Genomic DNA, 19,749 nt, shown 5'->3' on the forward strand with positions numbered 1-19,749 from the left:
AAAAATGAAGTTGGGTGGATTAAAAAAACAAAACAAAACATTACACTGAAGAAAAATGAAGATCTGCATGGCCTGACAAATCTCTTGCTTTGCAATAGAACTGCAAAATTCCCTGCGAATTCCATTTATCACTCAAAAATCAGACTCTCCTTCTTGTATGTCTGTTGTCAAGCTCACAAAAAGGCAATCTGCTTAAAATAACTTCATAATATATATGAAAATTGTGATTTTTTTATTTTTTTTTTTCTATTTTGAATGGTGCCTGTATGTTATTTCTCTGCTGTTGGACATATCCAGGATGTAACTGGCACTGCAAACTAATCTTCTGTAGTTTATTTTGTGTCCAGTGGTCATGATACATAATTTAGATCTGACCTGTTGCGTACCTTTTCTCTTCAATAGATACCTATTTTTTGTGGAGTTTACATTTGTGTGTGCCTAATACTAGCATGACAGAGGGGCATTTTCTGTATTGTAGGCAGGTAACTAATTCTCTGCCACTTAAAAGCAAGCAAACAGTTTCTCCCTAAGTAAACAAGCAATCTATAAACAGGAAAACCCAACAACAAGTGATCAATGACCTTTCTGTAAAGCAGCGGTAAGGACATTTATCGAATTCTCTCCTCTCAGGTCCAATTAATAACAAGCAAAGTACATTGCAAGTTGCTGAAAGTGCTCTGGAGTAGTGTAAGTTGTAGGAGCCTGCCTGGCAGCTCTCAGGAGCCAAGATACATGCATGGTGATGACAACGCTGAAGTTCTGAAAGTGATGTGAGTATTCTGAACTACTATGAGAAATGAAGGAAGGCTGAAGAGCAAGGCATGCATGATGCTAGCTGGTGTCCTTCAAGGAGCCAGTGAGTTCTGGAATTACTTCTAGCTTATTCACATGAAGTTGCTTCTGGACTTAATGCACGAATCCACAATTCTGGCCAATGTTATGCAGAAGATGAGATTTAGCAATCGTGTTTGTTCATTTTGGACTGAAAATCTGTGAAAGTAATCATTTAAAAAATTCTTTTACTTCAGATGTGCCGACTTGCTTGGCACTCGTGTGCTTGAAACAGGCCTTTTGGGAAACAAGTCTTCAAGCAGTGCTGAACCCAAGCCAAGAGGAAATGAGTAAGCTCCTACCTAGAAATAGGCTGAAGAACCTACACAAATGCTTTAGCGTGAAAATATGGACGTCTGGAGTCTGTGAAAATGATCTGACCCAGGATATGCGACTCAACAATCCCCTTTTGGGCTCCCTCTGATTCATTTAGAAATGAAAGGCAGTTCATTCTCTCAGTGAAGAGCAAATGCTCTCTGTTACGTAAACATCTCTTCCGCACTGTAGCGCTGACTTCCTCTGGGCTTGCGGTCCTTCAGGCGCATTTCTGTGCAGAGCATTGTATTCACAGTACAGAAAATTGGCTGCACACTCAAACAAACATCTTATCTGCTCTATTCGGCTTTGTACAAACTGCTGTGAGCATGACATGAAGTGCTTTGTGCCGTTTGTTTTAGCAGCTAGCACGGCTGTCCTATGGATGCCAGCTGGGCTGTGCCTGGCAGTATGAGTCTGGGGACAAGGAGGTGCTGGTGCCCTTGGCTGGTCATGGTGGGGGGGAGCTGTAGGTGCTAAGGAGGGCTCCAGAACTGGCCAGGTTCCATCTGAACAGAGTCCAAAGCGGTGGCACTGCCACAAATCAGCTGGAAACCAGCATAGGGTTCACAGTGCAGGTCAGCCTGTGACTTACAAACTGTGTTTGCAGGTGGCTGTGCTCCCCTAGCCTGACTCAGGAAGCAACAATGTGTGCTTTATAAAAATTGCTGACATTCTTTCCTGAGAGACTCGTTTCCTCCCAGCAAAAACTTCTTATCCTAAAATTCTTTTAAAATAGATTTTATTACATTAAATAGATGGAGTATTATTTAAAAGTGACCAGAATGTTTATCTTTGAAAGGTTGGTTTTAACTTTTTTCACCAAATATGTGGCTCAGTGATGGGTCAGAGATGACGCATTGTCGGTGCTGCTTTACAGGACAATGAGTTTAATGAAAAAGAAAGCCTCCTGTATTAGAAAGGGTGGCAGATTATCTATAGACGGGGGGGGGGGAGAGTGCATCCCTTCAAAATGCCAGGTTTTGTGCAGGTGTGAATCTGAACATCCCTACACAGTTTGTCAACAAGAGTGTAAATAAGAAAAGAACAAGACCATAAAAATTCTACTGTTGAAGTATCAATCACTGAAAGGAATAGACTGATTAAATTCCAGCCTGAAATGTACAATTCAAGGCCAGAAATCTTCACTCTGATCCTTTTGCTTGAACGTCACACAGCATGACTTACTTTGCCCAGTAGCTTGCGGCTGAACCAGAGCACATGTTTTAGAAACCCTGTAAGTCCTTTGCATTGCTGTTAAAACTGACATAAAGGTGCTCAGCAGCTTTGAGATGGGGTTAATGATCAGCCTACAGATGAGGCTGGACTGAAGCCATAGAATACGATACATAAGCTGATTTTTTTTTAATCAGCTTAGGCCTGAGAGTGCTGAGCACATTTGGCAGAACTTGCAGATGCTTTTATTCCACATGTGAGCTTCAGCCACTCCTTCCCCTCTGCAGTTACACTGCTTCTGGTCTCTGTGGAAACACAGCTTGGTGTTGGTATTTTTGTGGCAGCCCATCATAAATACACTGCTAACGCTTTCTGTTTCTCATTCGGTTCCTATTTCCAGGAGTACATGTACGTGTAAGCCATCAGCAACCTGTTGCCTAACGAAAGCAGCGCCATCTGGCTTTTTGTTTGATGCTGCACGTTAAGATAATTTCCAGTGCAGCCAGTTTACCAGCACTGTGTTTTCACTTCATTAGCTTGCAAAGATTTCCCACTGTTGGCTTCTCTAGTTTTACTTGTTTGTCCTTTATATTCTTATTAATCCTTGATGTTTGCATGAGATGTGAATAATCTTCCTTATTTACATTATAATGATCAGGTAATTAAATCATAAGTCATTAACAGGTTATAAAGTAAGTATGAAAAGCTAACAAGAACATCGTAATGTCAATTACATAGCTCACGGATATGGAAGCGTATCTGTTTTTACAAGGAGTTTGTTTTGATTCATTCCTATCTGTTTGTTTTCTAAGCATTGTGAGGCACATGAGAGATGTGACTTTAGGGTAACTACCCTGTTAAGATGCATGGTTTAATTTTAAAGCCTGGGTCATCTGGGTCTCTTGAGAACTTTGTCTGCTGTGGCATTTGTGACATCTGCCAAACTGGACTGCAAACATCTCTGCTTAATGCTTGCACTGCTCCTGTGAAGGGGCTGAGTATCAGTTTGGAGTGTTTTAAGTGGAGCATGGGTAGGTGAGATTTAGATCCAAAAATGTGAATTTTAAAACCTCTGTCTAGCTGGAGATGAAAATCAATAGCTGTGTTTCTATCTAAGGTCAGGAGCTGCCCACACTAAAGCCTAAGGACCACTCCATTTGTCTCCCTGGGGCTCTGGAGATGGATCTCTGCTCTCCATGCACATCACAGCACATACAACTTGTGCTGACAAGACTGGAGCCCATAGAATCCCCAGATTTGCTTTGGAATCAGTTGCTTTAGGATGAAGTGTTTCAATATGTAAGTTTTCTAGTGAATTCAAAGCCAGGTTGGAGGGGGCCTTGAGCAGCCTGCTCCAGAAGCTGACAACCCAACCCATGGTGGAGGTTGGATCTCAATGATTGTTAAGGCTCCTTACAATATCACCCATTCCATGATTTGATGATCTGGCTTCTAAGGGATATTCTAGTGACTTTAAATACAGGGTACATCTGACTGTTCTCATTTACAGTCCTATGCCAGGGTCTATGATCCCAGGGAAAGCTGCTTTGAAGGCACTGATGCAAGCAGGCTGTAATTCCCTGGGTGAGAACTGTCTCTGCTGCAGGACTGTGTGTGAATCCTGTCTGCAGTGCAGCTGGTTGCCAGCAGGTTTAACTGTGAAGCCCTATATCTACCAGTCAGTATGATGGATTGTAAAAGGGTTGCAATCAAAGGGGAAGTCATTAGTCTCTTCTGAGGATTTCCTCTTTGAGTACCACCAAATCATTTTTCTGGCTCCTTAAGTAGGTAGGAGGGGTGAGATGTGAATTTATCTTCCTCTCTGGCATTCTCTTCTGCAGGGTTATTGGTACACAAACAAGAGATAATCAATGACTGTGAGACAGGAAACATTCTAATGCTGGGCTCAAGACAACTGTGGTTTAGATATTGCTGTGTGCTGCACTTGTAGAGACTTGGGTTTTATTTCAGAAGAGAAGCTCTAATGGTAGTGTGTAAGGATAATGGGTGCTTATAGCAGCACACTGGGCAATCTTGGGACATCTTAAAGGCATGGCTGCCAGAGACTCAGAGCACAGAACAATATGTTTGAAATGGTTAAACTAGAAAAAAGAAAATGACAAATAGGGGCTTCTGGATGCAGGCAAAATTAGTACTGTTGGCTTAGAACCGCTGCATTGTTTTGTATCTGTGATCTGATGGGATTAATCATGAAGGCAAGAAGGAAATCTGGAATCCTTACTCTGTCTATATCATTAAGCAGTCACAGTGCCCTACAGCCTCAGTTTATAGTATGGTCTGCATATTTAGATTGTTGTCAGCAATTATGGTTAATCTCCTGGTGATAATGTGCAAGTTTGCTCAGCAAAGGCTTCTGCAGTGGTGCTGGCTATCTGGGAAGTGAAGCATTTATTACTCTGAATATAAGCAGCTACTGTCAGGGTAGCTATGAAATGCTGAACATGAAACTGCTCTGAAGTACTTCATTGTTGCTGCTCTGCCACCTAACTATCTGAATAATAATAAAAAAAATACTAATAATTAAAAACCACTTAGTGTGGACTTAAAAGGAGGACGTGTAAGAGAGGTGCCTATATGTTAGCTTGGGAAGAGCTGGAAGCACAACAAGGCTGTGAGCAAACAGTGCAACGAGGAAGTTTGTCTCATTGCTACTCAGGGTAGAAAATATGTTTGTGTTACCATGTTGTAGTAGCAGTCCCCAAAATGATTTCTTTTGTTTTTAAGTGGTGCACCTCATTGCACATCGTATTACTTTCCATTCAGGAAATTCATCAAAATTATAATTAAGGACAGTTGCACAAGACTTGAAATATATACATATATTCCAAGGAAGCCAAAACAGCACTATTTAATCAAGAGTGTGATGAGGTTTCTTGTTCTGTTTTCATTCTTTGGAAGGACTCAAAAATGGCTGATGAAGGTGATTGATTTGTTTATCTTTTCTTAAAGCTTTTAACAAAGATATCTCCTAAAGCTCTGGAGTAATTGGAGTAGAATTGTGAGTTAAACCCTGTTTGAGCAACTGGAAACAAAGGAAGTCATAAAACTGTTCCTGTAAGTAATAGCATGCCAGCATTGAGGTGGGGGTTTGTGGCAGAGCTGTCCTCATTGCTCTGCCTGCAGCAGCCACAGCCCTGATGCAGTTCAAGGGGTGCAGCAGTGTGCACGGGGCTGTCTTGCTGCAGGACCTGGATACCATCCCTTCAGAGGACAGAGGGTAACAGGTACAATACGCTGCTTGTTGCAGGGGCCATCTGATACCTTGAGATTCCTGTCCCTGCTGGTATCTGTGCTGAAAAAGAAAGCCACTGTTGGTATTTCTAGTAGAAGTTAAAAGCCAGAAATGGAGAGTATGTTGAAACCTGCCTTCAGAAATTACTCAGAGAGGACAAAAGGGATCTTATTAAGGGTAAGTCAGGACTGCAGGCAGAACATTTGAGGATATTTTGGGTTACTCTGTTGAAGTGCGAGTATAGCAAGCAATTGTAGGTTTTGAACAGGCTTTCCTGTTATGCAGCTGTAGAGACAGCAATTTAATTAAAAAGGAAGATTAATATGTATTCTGTCTCTCTGCACATATGTTCAGATTTAGAGATGGTCTTCTTTGCTTTAGAAGTTTAATGGTATCTTGATCCCTTCTATTGAAATAAAATTCAGTATGAAGTTGGTGTGGAAAGCAGCTTCACACCACTGTAAAGACCAGGTGCCAGGCTAAGGAAGAAGCCATCAGTAGGTGAATAAATGCCTAATTTTAATAACTCTATTTCCCACCTTGCTATAGTTCCATGGTTCCAGTAATTTAAGAAGCAACCAGACACAGGGCTGTATATTATTCCATTAATATATATAGTAAGACATACCAGGGAGAGAAACATAAACTATCTCACCCACTCACCATTTATATCCTAGCTTGGTAATACTATAACACAGAAAATAGCCATGTGTTCTGCCTGCCATACAATACTTCTGGACTTGCTAGTGCAATCCCACTGAGGCCAAGCTATCATTCTGATGCATCTTTAAAGAGACAGCTGATTTTTAAAGTGAAATAACTCACAGGGATGAAGCTGCTACCAATGTGATTTCCAAGTAGTAGAAGTACAGCTGAGCACCTTGCAAATATTGCCTGTGCTCTGTGTGTCTTTATAATACAGAGAAGAATACTCAGGTTTTCATGAGCTGATCCAACCCTCACTGAAGCTGAAGGAAATCCTGCAGTGAGCTTTTGCTGAGTGCATTCAAAACCAACCAATGCTGCAGTAGCAGATATAAAATGATGCTTTATTACCTGCTGTGTAATGTACCTGTTTTATCCCTTTGTCATACCTTTTCATAGCCTTGCCTATTTTAGGTTTTCTGGATGTCACTGTTTTAGTTGATATAGTCTGTAGCTGCTGGTTGTCAAGTAGCAGCAGGGACAGCCAGGCTGTTTTTAGTTGTCTGCTCAGCTACCTTCACAACTTGATTGGGAAAAAGATATTTAGTGTCCATATTGATCTGCTTTGTCATTTATGGTGTAGTTTGGAGCTTTTTGGTAGTTTGTTTGCTTTGGTTTTGTTTTTTAAATAGAGTTGATGGTATTTAAGTAGAATATCTGTCTGACCCCTTCTTGCCACACAGTGTTTTCCTGCTCTGTCTTCCTGTGATCTCTTTGCTGTCCCCGGTGCTTTAACTACTCTTTAATCCTCTGGAGCATATTCAACAGTTCCTTTATGTGTGCAGAGTGAACAATTCCTTTTTGTAGGCTCTGTGCAAATGTTTCCGTCACGGCTCTTTGAGCACATGTGGTAGCACACCATGGAGGGCAAAATTCTTTCTTCCTTACAAAGTGCTGGCTGTTTTAAGATTAGAGAGCTGCAGATTAAAACGAAAGCAGCAAATCTGTGCTTGCATGGTATACAGGATCTGCGCCACAGCCCTGCATGAGGGCTTGGATATTTTTGGTCCATCTGCATTCCAGAGTAACGATTTTATAACTTTGCGGCATAACCTATTTCATAGCACCGTCAGTGATGGCTTTTTTTTTTTGGTATCAACAGGCCTGTGAAAAAGGATTCATGAGATAGAAAGATGCTTACGGTGGGAAAAGCTGAAATGCTGCAGCCAGCATGTGTATTGGATTCTCTCTGCAGTTTTTAATATAAGCTAATTTTAATATTCAAGTGAAAAATGGAAGTGCATAAGCACAACCTGGAGCAATTTTACCGCTCCCTGCAATCTTCCTTATTTATTTATCGTATTTATCATGTAAACAACTGCGTTGTCATAATTTCCTATGCTAGTGTTGATACAATTAAATTTTCATGACCTCAGTATATCCTGAAACAGACATGGGCTATGGAAGGCACATGTATTATGGGCAGAGGGTGGAAATGCATGCTCCAACTTCTGAAGCAGCCACTGTAGTCTCTGGCTGGATCTGTACTGACATGGACATGTCAGTCACCAGAATACATTATAACATCATAACAGCCACTTCGGTTAACTTTGTTTCTAGCAGAAACAAAGTGGTGTTTCAGTGTGGCGACGTGCAGTCCCACACAGTGGGAATCACATGGGCAGCTCTGGCAGTGATTATCTGAGGACCTACTGCTTGCTAGGTGGACATTTACAGAGCCAAGGCTTTGGTGTGTGGTGTGCTGTCCTCTGCAGGTTCTTCCTTGCCACTGCTGGGGGAAAGCCGCAGAGCATCCACCCCAAGTTTGAAGCCTTGCAGCTGGTTTTAGTGGCAGGCTTGTTCTGATGGCACTTTGGCTGATGAGCGGAGTCTTCTCCTTGCAGAGCTTTTCAAAACCCATCTGCTGAAGGACAAGGTTCATGTGAGAGGCGAGTGAAGGATTACACTGGAAATCCTACCCATGAAGAATGAACGTCTGCCTCAAGTATTCTAATCCATCATGTAAAAATGTGAGGCCTTTGGTTCAGACAAAGGTTTGGTATGTTACTCATCATTCCAGAACTTAGGGTTTGAATTAAGCTTGGCCAAAATCTTAATGCACTTCTCAAGTTGGGGTGAATAGAAAGCAGGTCCAGGGAACAGGACTCTGCAGGTCTGTGGAAAGGATGAGGAAATATCTCTCGGGGCAGATTGAAGTTGTCAATTAAAATTTAATGATAGCCTTTGGCAATATGAGAGCAAGAGTTGGATCTAAAGCTTTTTTTCATTGCTATAAATAAATTAAAGCCATAAGGTGCATTGGTCATCATTTAAAAGACAGCTTTTGCCAGTAAACATGGTTACATCATGTATTAGGTTATGGAATTGTGAATACAACTGGACAATGAGAGAACATTAAAAATTGGCTTCAGTTATATATGGAAAATATGTACAGTGGCTGAATAAATACAAGCAAGAGGGCTGGAAGGAGCTGGTTCCTCACTGTGCTGGTTGTTGTCCTGTGCAGGGTGTGAGGAGGTGAGAAAGAGTGCAGGGTTCTTTCTGGATCTCAGTAATAAAAAGGCCTGACAACAAACAGCTTAATGAGATAACTGCTTTAATGAGACAGTAATGAAAAGAGCGTAGAACACAGACAAATCTTACATCCCTCTAGATGCTGGTCATCCTGTGTTCATGTAGAACTGGATGGAGCTCCCCAAAATTTTCCCTCAGTGCACTGTGCAGAGCAGATCCTCTCTGTGGAGTGAAGTTCTCCCTTTTGCTTATTCTAGCTAATATATGACTACCTTACAAGAGAACAACTCCATTCCTAAAGGATGTTCTCATGAGAACTTGGTGAGAGATCTGGCTGAGCATGTCCTGTACCCAGTGAGTTTGTGCAGCATCGTATGGACCTGTATCTGCTCAGGTTAAGTTGTTGTGTGTATCACTACCTCCTCAGTGTGCCACAGGCTCAGGACCAATATGTTCCATCCTGGGGTCTATTTACAGTTTACCTTTCCCAAAGGCATAACAAATTACAGGATACACAAATTACATTTGGGTTTCTCAGGCCCATAACAGGAGGCCCAGTAGTGTAGGCACTGCCTGTTCGAGGTCATTGACTTCTCCATCACAGTGTCTTCTGCAAGGTGTGACACTGCAGGTGAGAAACACACCTGAGCATCAGCTGCATAGAGCCAGGCTGCCTACTGGTTCACTCATTGTTTCAGGTGGAACAAGCTAGGGGAAATCTTGAAACAGCACTGCCCCATCTTAAAATAAATAAATGAAACAGCAAAAACTACAGCAAAATGTAAAGATCTGACTGTGTCTTGGCAATAGTGTCACTCCTGAGAGTACGGGCACCAGCAGGCTTGTTGCTAGGCAAAAGCACAAAGGACTGCTGCAGTAGTGCTCCAAAGAGGAGCCTGCGGATTTGGTTCTGAGAAGAAGCTGAATTTCAGTAGGGGTATTTGCATATTTTGTGTCTAGAGCCAGTGTTTGATTCTAATTTTAAAAGAAATCTGTAATTTCCCCTGCCTGACTGTTGTGTTTTAACTGCTGCACTATTCTCTTGCCTGCCATTAATTTTTCCCCACTGTAATTAACATACATAAAATCAGGTTTCCAGTTTCTTCCTTATTTATGAGGGTGGTTGCTTTGAATACGATTACAGTGCCATGGCTTTTCACAGCACATATGTTCATCATCTTCCATAGTTAAACGTGTGTTATTAAAATGCAATAACAGTAACACCACAGAGTTACTATTACATTATAAAAACATTCTCGGCATGGAATAATGGTACCTGAGGGGCACAGGGAAATACAGGTTTCTGCATCTTGAAGGTTTTACCACCACAATGATGTCTTTCCAGGAATGCCATGAGAGACTTCAGCAGTGCTCTTACAGCGATATATAATAATTAAAATACCCTGGAAGGTAACTCCTGCTTAAATGGTAGTGGCTTAATTTAAGTGATTTGAGAAGCTTTTCTGAGTTACTGCTGAAAGATCTTAACTGCTGAGAGAGTTAACCAGTGCATACATCTACGACTGTATGCTGTGTGCATGCATATATAGGCAATATATATGTGGCTGTGGGTTCCTATATAAACCTACCTAGATTCCAGTCCTATTAAGTGATGGGATGTTACCACTGTTTGTCTCACTTTTCTCAGTGATGGGCAGAGGTGTGGTAAGATCTCAAAGCTGACCTTACCTTTTGCCCCTACAGGAGCTAGAATTTCAAACCAGGAATTTCAGCCTCCAGGCCAGGGGAAGTATTAACTACATAAATATCCCAGTGGCTTGAAGTGGAAGTGGGAATGTATTTTTTAAGATACTGAGTTTTGTGTGTTCAGAGTCTATCCTGGCTGAGTTGAACAGCAGGACAGCAAGGAGCAGGTAGAACTTTGGTGATCTTTGTGGCAACTTTTACTCCTTTTAATAGAAGTTCTGAGATGTGGATGATATGTTGGCACATGCTGAATATACCACAGGCACACCAGGCAGTGCTTTATACCCTTGGTAATGGCTAGTCTGTTACTTGCTGTAGTACATCCTGAGATCCCATGTAAATACACAGAAAGGCATTTCATTTACATAGAATATTGACGGCATTAATTAGGAAATCGATGTATAAATATCTTTACATGAATTTAAAAAAAAAAGTGGTTGAAGACAAAATTAACTGCACATAGCAGCATGAGTCAGATATCTCTAGGCAATTCCATAGAGATGGCTGCAGCATTTATATCACTTACCTCTGTGATGTCTCAGCCAGTTCTGGCACGCAGCTAAGGAGGGAATAGATTATTGCGCAACCAAATGAGGTTATTAAAGTAATGTCAATATAATTTCTTATTTATTTATTAAAAACAAAACAACCCTTAAAGTGGTCATCTGGCAGTTTGTTCTGTACAGAGCTGGCTTAGAACTGATCTCAGCTGCTGTGCAGGACTGTGCCGCTGACTTCTGACACATGGATTTAGGAGGGATCCCATGTCTTGTGACTGGTTGTGGCCTGGAGGTTGGGTATGTTAGGGTTGCTGCTAGGTTTTCCTGCTCTGTGAGCCTGCCCTGAGGGGCTGAGGACTTGGTTAGTATCTTAGGCTGCAGTAGTGGGGATGATCTTTCCACAGCCACTGTTGCTGGTTCCCATGCACATCAGTTTCCTTCATCCTCCAGGCACTCCTTGGGGGTGGGTGATGCAGCCCATGAGGGAATGCTGTGCCCTGTGCAGTGTGGTGCCTTAGCACTCTCACTGCAGATAGAACTGCTCTGCTCGGTGTATTTGCCTACAGGTATATGTGTGGTCTTCATTACGCCTAGAAAGTATTGTCTGCAGCCACTGGCATGATGGAGCCCTACTGCAAGGTTTGTAGGATAACTTTCAGGCCAAGATGCAAATTTGCAACAGATTGCATCAGACAGCATTACACACTGATGTAACTACCTCCACAGAGACCATCAGCAGAGAAGCAAGCAATCTGGCAGCAGCTGAGTTAGTGAAATGTGTGGTAGCAGGCCAAACACGAGGGCTGGAGTAATGCATTGAATGTAATGTGTTCATCTTTCTGCAGTTTGTAAGGAGACATGAGACAGCAGCATGGCACTGAGGTTTTGCTCTGCAGCCAGCAGGGTAGGAGCTACTTGTGCAAAAGTGCTAGTGCTGATGTGGGCAGTTTTTCAGACAGCTGTTTGCTTTAGCCTCAAAGCTTCTGACCTCGACTTCCATATTCCAACGCTTAATATCATTCTTTGTTCACTCTTTCCCATTGTTAGGAGCTGGGTTAAAAATCTAAACCATGCTGCTCTTCTGTGCATGTGTTAGTTCTTGCATGTTTGATATAATAGAATTCCTCACAGTCTTCACAATATCTAAATGATATCTCAAGCTAAAGCTGCTCCTGTAGATAGATTAAATATGATGTACTATGGTGCCTCAAACCCAGCCCCCAAGACTGTTCACATGCACAGCTTACAAGCAGGCTCAGTGCTGGCCTGCTCCTCTCACCGTGCTTTGAGCTCACAGGTGTTTTCCATCTGCATGCTCTGTGGTTCTAGCAGCACTCCCAGCTTTGCTGCTAAAGAATGAGGCCTTTTGTTTGTGCTTCTGGGTTTAGGAATCAGAGGTACCTGAGGAGCCCAGCCCCAGACTGTTCAGCCAAACAGCTGAGTGTATATAAGTTTAAAGTATTGCTTCTGCTCCAGTGTCTCACACTTTGTGAAACATGGTCTGTAATTATGTTCTCCCTTGGTTTTCGCAGTGCCTAAGCATTCCTATTACATTTGTCTAATGCTTGTACTATTTCTTCCGCCTCTTTTTAATTCTTATTTTAAGCCTATGACTAAGGGAAACAATTTAAAAACCCATTACAGTGTTGTCCTTGATGATGCGTTCATCAGAGAATGGCTCATAATGCTCTCCTAGGACTGAAATTACTGGGTATCTTCAAAGCTCAGCTGACAGAACCTAGCCAGGCAAGGGAATTAGCCTGATCTACGAGATAGAGCAAATTCCTTTCTGCATTTGCCAAAACATAATAGAAGGGACCATTGTTCGTGCAGGGAATCATCCTCTGCTAAGGCCCTGGCCATTGGCCTGCATTGTGAGACGTGGATTACCCACCACTGGAGGTCTTTCAAGAACAGGTTGGAACACCATGTAACTTGGCAGGAGCATTATCTGCCTCTGTGAGCCTGCCCCAGAGCACTGGGTGTGGATGGATGACCTCCCCTCAAGCGCTGGTTTTCCTGCTGATCCAATATAGTTGTCTTTTTCTCTAGCTTGACAACTGATACAGATGTAAATGTCTGCGTAGCTAAGCAACGTCTCCAAACAGGCCTAAAGGTTTGTCCCCCAAAATCACTGTTTCCATTTTCATCTCAGAGAAATTACAGCTCTTCAGGCTGGCACAGACACCAGGGGCAGGCTGGAGAAGCAGCAAGGACTGTGCAGCTCCTAGGAGAATATAAAGAAAAATAAAGAACGTGTGCTTTTCTCATGAAACCATCCTCTTGAGGCCCCCCAGAGCCCATCTCCAAGCGTAGGTGTGCCCACTAGTGGAACAGGTGAGCAGAGATGCCTTGGCTTGCAGCAGATATGGAGGAACACAGTAGTGCCTAGGTTGGTTCCATGTGGGTCCTCGGGCATCCACTTCAATTTTGTTTGAATCTCTTTTAGAAAAACCTGAATCAATTCTCCAAACTGATTGCATGCCCCTATAGTATTTTGAGTTTGCATTAAAAATGGAATGCCTTTATTTTAAGCTTGCATCAGAATTTGTTCTAATTCAATTTCAAGTCTTTTAGTTTCTTGAAATGGCATATCTGGCTGAAGTTAGATGGGGCCTTTCTTGCCTGGGAATTGCAGTATCTAAAGTGGCTGATGTGCTGTTACGTTACTGCAATGCCTTGTTTAAATACATTCTGCCCAGCTTGAAGGAACCTGATTAAGCTTTGATACATCAGGAGTTACGATGGAAAAACCTTCTCTTTCCCTTTTTGTGCTGTTAATCTCTGTCCAAACAAGCACAACTATCAAAACTCTCTCCATTTTTGTTTCTCTTTTTGTCTGGGGAGCAAGAATCTGCCAGCAGCAAAGTGATATAATTGATGCTAATACAGAGGAATGTTTGGCCATGGGGCTGTACTCTGTGCGTGGCCTCTCAAGGGTCACAGATTTGGCATAAAGGAGAGCTTGGTCTCTAAAACAGAATTGCAGGGCAGAGTATGACTGTCTAACAAAAGATTATCTAGAGCAGAATCAGGCATTGCGGGGCTCGTGGTGCAAGAGCTTGTAGACAGTAATTATGGTCTTTTCTATCTTTTAGTGCAGATGAGCAGTACATAGCCCTTGCTTTGCAGCACTCTTGAGAAGCACAGGTAGGATGGAAGGGTTCCCTAGCTGCACTGCCCAAAACCTATGAGCTCTCATAAGGAAGATAGCCTGATTCAGGCCTTGGCTGACTGGGGCCAAAATGTAGCAAAACCACACCTCTCTTCTTCCCCTTCAAGGCAACTGAACCCTCAAAAGGTGTTGCTGGTTTTTTTTCTAAGCCATTGGTAGTAACAGTACGAAAGGGATTTTGCCCAGAAGTGATTGATTGCATTCTTTGATTTCTAGAATCATTTAGAGTACTCTGGAAATGTCACAGAATTCAATGGAAACTGCTGACAGTTCTTTGTATCCTTAATAGTGTATCCCATCATTATTAAAAATGTGTTCAACATAAAATAATGGCATGAAAATAGGCAGAATATCTACCTTATCTAAATAAAAAAAACCAAAAAACAAAAAAAACAAAACAGCCTTGCACAATTATTAATCAAGTCAGCTTTGTTATCTTGCATGTGTTAATACAGTCTTATTCAATTATTTTAATAATAGCAATATGGGAACATTCTTAAAAATCAATTTATCAGCAGTTATTTGGTTAATGGCATGATACCTGGACTGATACAATTAGTTATGAATGTGTCAAAGGAGATTTTCCAGTTTTCAGCCCAAGAACAGCAGGACTGGGCAATCAGCGCCTGTGGAGGCTCTTTCTTATGTATTTGAATTTGGACATTCTTATCCTACTATGTTTCTGAGTAAAGGTTTTCTGTTTCAGATTCCTTAGGAGTAGTGCAGCTCCCAGACAAGGCAATGGAGCAGATTAACCACTGATGCCACTTCGCAGATACAGCAACCTCAGTGTCATGTATGTTATTTACCTATTTTATAAACTGGATTTAGAAAATGCTGTAGGAGTATCTGTGTAGAGGAAGCATAGCTAACACACAAAGCTTACCTCACACCTCGGCTGCAATGGATGGTGAGGATGTTTCCCTGATAATCTGGTCTGTTAACTCTCAGCATTGGGTTGCCTTGTGAAATGACAGAAGTACTGCAGAAAAAAGGTGTGAAGAATGTTGATACGAGCTAGGAATAGAGCTGTGCACCATTATAAGCCACAATAAAAATATACAACAAGGTAGAGAACTTCTGAAAAAGAGAACAGTGTTGAAGGAAGTACCCTATGTTATTTATTATTGACATCACAATGTGATTTTCTGAATAGCGTGAATCATTTTCCAGCTCTAGCAGAAAACAACAGACTGCTGAGGCACTTGCTGCCTCTATTTGTTGAGGCATGTCCCTTTTTGTCAGCATAAATAATGCCACAGTGTTCTTCACCAAAAGTTTTATTCTTCTGCATGTGTTTCCATGCTGGATTTCCTTCTTTTTCCATATCTGAAGCTGTTCTTTCCTGCTGTTATGTTCATTAACTTTACCTTCAGAATAAGCAGCTGGAATCAGCCCATGTTTCCCTCTGAAATAACAATACTTGGCAGCAAGGATGCAAGACCCTGCTCCATCTTCCCATCACCATTGGCTCATAGTTATTTTTCACAGTAGAGAAGAGCAGCAAACCAGCTTGTGATCTTGGAGTGGTGCATGCTTTAAACAGGCCATTTCCTATGCACTGGTTTAATAAGGGCAGATGAGTGGTGTCTCCTGCTTCAGATTTCCTCACTGGGGCAGACCTGGCTCCCAGGAGGACCTGCAACCAGCAGCCACTTCCACAGCCCTGTGTGCCACATGGTGGCCTTGTGCAGGAATTGGTTGGTCTCCGCATCTAAACCCAGCTATGCAAAGCCAACCAACCAGAGAACTGCCAAGCCTCTTCCAGAACCAACATCTGAAATGTGATATGACTTCCAGAGTCCAGTGTGTTGCCAAAGATGTCTGCTTCCAATTTATTTTTCCAGTAAGTCCATGCTCTTTAGAGCACTCCATTGATTTTCATCACAGCGCACTGTTGGCTTTTGGAGGTTAGATTACATTGCTGCTGTATTTGTTTTAACTAATTTTTGAAGCAAAACCACAATCTCATTTACGCTCACTTATGTTGTAATTAACGACAGCTAAATATTAGAGATATGGAAAAACTCCTAGGACAGTAACATACAGAGAAGTCTCCCTAAAACCACCTGCTTGCATGATCTGGATGTACATCTCCTTGGATGTAAGTGGTTTAAGGAAGGTGGCTCATGCAACTGTTTTTAAACATTTCTGCTTCCATTGGAAGTAGAACTTTCAAAAAGAATGTGAAGAAACCGATTCATTTCTTGAGTCTCAAAGTATATCTTTGGTCTTTTTTTGTAGGAAACTTCAGTTGTTTATTTCTTCAGATCAATTTTCCCATCTCCAGCTGTCCCAAAATGCCTTCAGAAGAATGGGAACATTCATTTTAGCAACAATAATACAGTGAAATTATAAAATCTGAGACTGGTTACTAATTATCCTTGTCTGGAATAGAAGAAATTATAGAAGCCATTGAAACACAGAGGACAAGGAAATAAATGTGGATGTCTCCCATTTTAAAATGCTGAAGAAAAAGTATGTAATTCAAAAGATGAGGCTTCTGTTTGCAGATTTAGAAAAATAGAAAACCTAAATATTTCAGATAAGACTAAGAAACCTAGGCATGATGTTGATAGAACTTGGGGTAATTAAAGCCAACCACAATGAAAAGAAACTTGGAGTACCTTAAAAGCAAAACAGCCGTAGAATGATGGAATATCTTGAGTTGGAAGGGAGCCATAAGAATCTCCAAATCCAGCTCCCAACAACACCACCTACAATTCAGACCTTACGACTGAGAGTGTTATCCAGGCACATCCCTGAACTGGGCAGTTCAGTGCTATGGCCACTGCTCTGATCAGCCTGTTCCTGATAGCCAACATGGTCACAGATCCACGCTGTTCCTTTGGGTTCTTCTACTGGTCAGCAAAGAGAGGAGATCATTGTCAGGCTGAAATTAAAGGAAGCTGATCAGCGTGTGGTGGTGGCCAACTCATAAACTGGTAAGACATGGATAATGGCTGAGATAACTAATAGTGCAATTGTGACCGTGTGATATTTGAAATCAGCACCACACACTCACCTGCATTCGATTCTGTTGGCAGAAGGAATTTAGAAATCATTTACTGAGAAAAGCAGTGAAGAAATGAGTCAGAAAACTAGTAGGCAGGAAGAATACAAATAGAAGGGAACGTACAAATGTGTTTGGAGAAATAACGAGAAAACTTGTACTTCCATATACTTCTATGGCGAGAGCAAACATTTTAAATCAGAAGACATAAAATCTGATCTATTGGGAAGTGTTTCACTAAGGAGCTGCTTGTCTTGGGATGCTGCCTATTTTCTAGTTAAATGCACTGAGCACTAGAGAAGTGGGAAAAATCCCTCTAAAAATTGTTTGCCCTGGTGTGAATGATTGTCATCCTCAAATTTATGTCTTGAATCTAGAGCAGGCCCTGGGGAACTGTAAATATCTGAAAGGCTTTCTAGGCACCATATGGTGGTTATGAAAGGCTCTAACACAGGCCCAGTTCTGAGTCAGAAGAATGGAAATGAGGAAGACTAAATCTTGGAAAGCAGGGTGTTCGTGATTATGAAACCAAAAGTGGCAGACAGACTTAAGCCCTCTACACTTCAGCAACACTTGCTCTCTATCTATTTATAATTCATTTTGCTAGAGGGGCATTATTCAAGTGAGAAAATACTCTTCCGCTCCAGCTTGGGAGTGAAGGCACTGTTGTAAGAAAAGAAAAGCAAATTGAGCTATTTTAAATATCTGAAGAGGCACTGAATCCAGCCATGTATTTGCAAAAGGTTCTGCCTTTGCTGTTGCCTTGCTTTCCACGCTGTGGGAGCAGTGCTTGTTATCTTGCATCATCTTGAACAGGCAGCTTTGCAAAGCTTGTGTTGTATTGCTCTGATATAACAAAGCCTCATATCATGCAACTACCCATACAAATGCTGCTAAGACATTTTGGGGTATATTGATTAAAGCAGACAGTTCTTTAGGGGCATCTGTGTTGTGCCAGAGGATGGCTTTCCCAGTGATCTCCTCCCTCCCAAGCAGGACAGTACTGTGTTGCTGTATACCTCCCCCATGGTATTCCCACCTCCTGGTATCCTTTCACTGCTGCTCTAGCTCCGGTGATCCCTTCATATGAGTTCTGTGATGTTTGTGTTTAACTGCCCTCATCCCTCCGAGCAGGCCAGGACCTGCAAAACATCACTTACTTGTTCATGATGTTCCTCTGACAAGCTCGTGCCTGCTCCCCCTGTTAGGTCACCATGCTGCCAGCTCTGCCTGCTTATTTTGGGCTACTGAGGTGTGGGAGAGGGAGTCCAGGGAAGAGAGGAAGGGGGCTCGCTCCTCGCTGTTACTTGACACAATGAGAGGGAATGGCCTCAAGTTGTGCCAGGGGAGGTTCAGCTTGAGTATTAGGGAAAACTTCTCTGAAAGAGTGTTGGAGCATTGGCATGGGCTGCCCAGGGAGGTGCTGGAGTCACTGTCCCAGGAGTTGTTCAAGAAACGTGGAGACATGGCACTGAGGGACATGGTTAGCAGGCAATATTTTACTGGTAGGTGGATGGTGTCTACTTCATTAGCTCTTCTGGTGCAAATAATCTTCAGGACAACCAGGTATCTTTCGACAGATGACACTGGAATCTTTTATATTTTCAACAGTCCTATTATTTAGTAATTAATCCAAAGGGATCTGTGCCTGGTAGCAGGGTTTGGTACAGAACAGTTAATCCTGATGCAAATACTGAGAGCTCAGCAAGAAGAGCTGGTTTCTACGGGCAGTTTTCAACAAGGGTATATTTTTCTTTCCCTGTGGTGCAGATGAGGGATGTCCATCTACTGAGCACAGATAGTGTTTCAATTACTTGTTGAAGTTGGACTGTATTGCTAGGACTGGAATAACATTTTAGGAAGTAAAAATGCTTAAACGAAAGATCTTGAAGAATTCCCCACTGAGGTATAACTTTACTGCTTTAAGGAGAGCAGATCTGCCTCACAAATGAAATTGCTGGGGTTCAGCTGTAGCTGGGGAGTACGCAAAAAGGAAGGATGAGGATTTGGTTTTAAAAATTAAAAAATATATATTTTTATAATTGGTTTTCATTAAAATTTTTAGCAAATGCCTACATTATTAAAAAATAAAAAGTTGAATTTATCTATATAACAAATCAGGGGAAATTTTGTACAAGGTTTTCTATTTTTCAAGTTCATTCGAACTTGTAATGAAACGAACTAAAGAATGTTCCATGCCCCATTGTCAAAGGCTGCCAGAAATTAATTACTGTGTCCCTCTGATCTGCTGATGTGTGACCTGAAAGCCCCTTGTTTTAATTATTTTTCCAGCTTATAATTTGGATGTTGGTTTTGTTGCATTCTGCCCTTGTCCACAGAAGCATGTTAAAAATAAAGATAATATGAAATACTACTATTTTGAAAATGAAGCAGATCATTTATAGAGTGAAGGTAAGCAATTGAAAAGCCATTCACACACAGGAGCAGCAGAAACATGAGCTGTTCTGCTTTCTGTATACATTAGGATGTAATGCCTCCTATAGGAGGATTTTACAGTTCTATGATTTCTGTGCCAAAGGAAGGTCAAAGGAAAACCAGGCATCCTTGCTGTACTCCACCACTTCTTCCTGTTGTGGTT

At 41.8% G+C, this 19,749-nt stretch overlaps 1 protein-coding gene across 7 annotated transcripts in view; it reads left to right on the forward strand.

Annotated features, from left to right (window-relative positions):
- The window catches only part of CARD19 (caspase recruitment domain family member 19), a 66,420-nt gene that overhangs the window by 41,769 nt on the left and 4,902 nt on the right, over positions 1-19,749 (forward strand). For 3 of the 7 annotated variants that reach the window (XM_085516515.1, XM_085516514.1, XM_085516519.1), the window contains one exon: positions 16,382-16,502. The exons of the other annotated variants lie outside the window; for them this stretch is intronic. In XM_085516515.1, the coding sequence (XP_085372641.1) occupies positions 16,382-16,470 (89 nt within the window). In that variant the 3' untranslated portion in view covers positions 16,471-16,502. Of the gene's footprint in view, positions 1-16,381; positions 16,503-19,749 lie in introns of those variants that run through there. 7 annotated transcript variants of the gene reach the window in all.

This window comes from Coturnix japonica, chromosome 15, assembly GCF_054131305.1.
Source record: "Coturnix japonica strain WE chromosome 15, WE-NBRP24, whole genome shotgun sequence".
Taxonomy (NCBI): domain Eukaryota; kingdom Metazoa; phylum Chordata; class Aves; order Galliformes; family Phasianidae; genus Coturnix; species Coturnix japonica.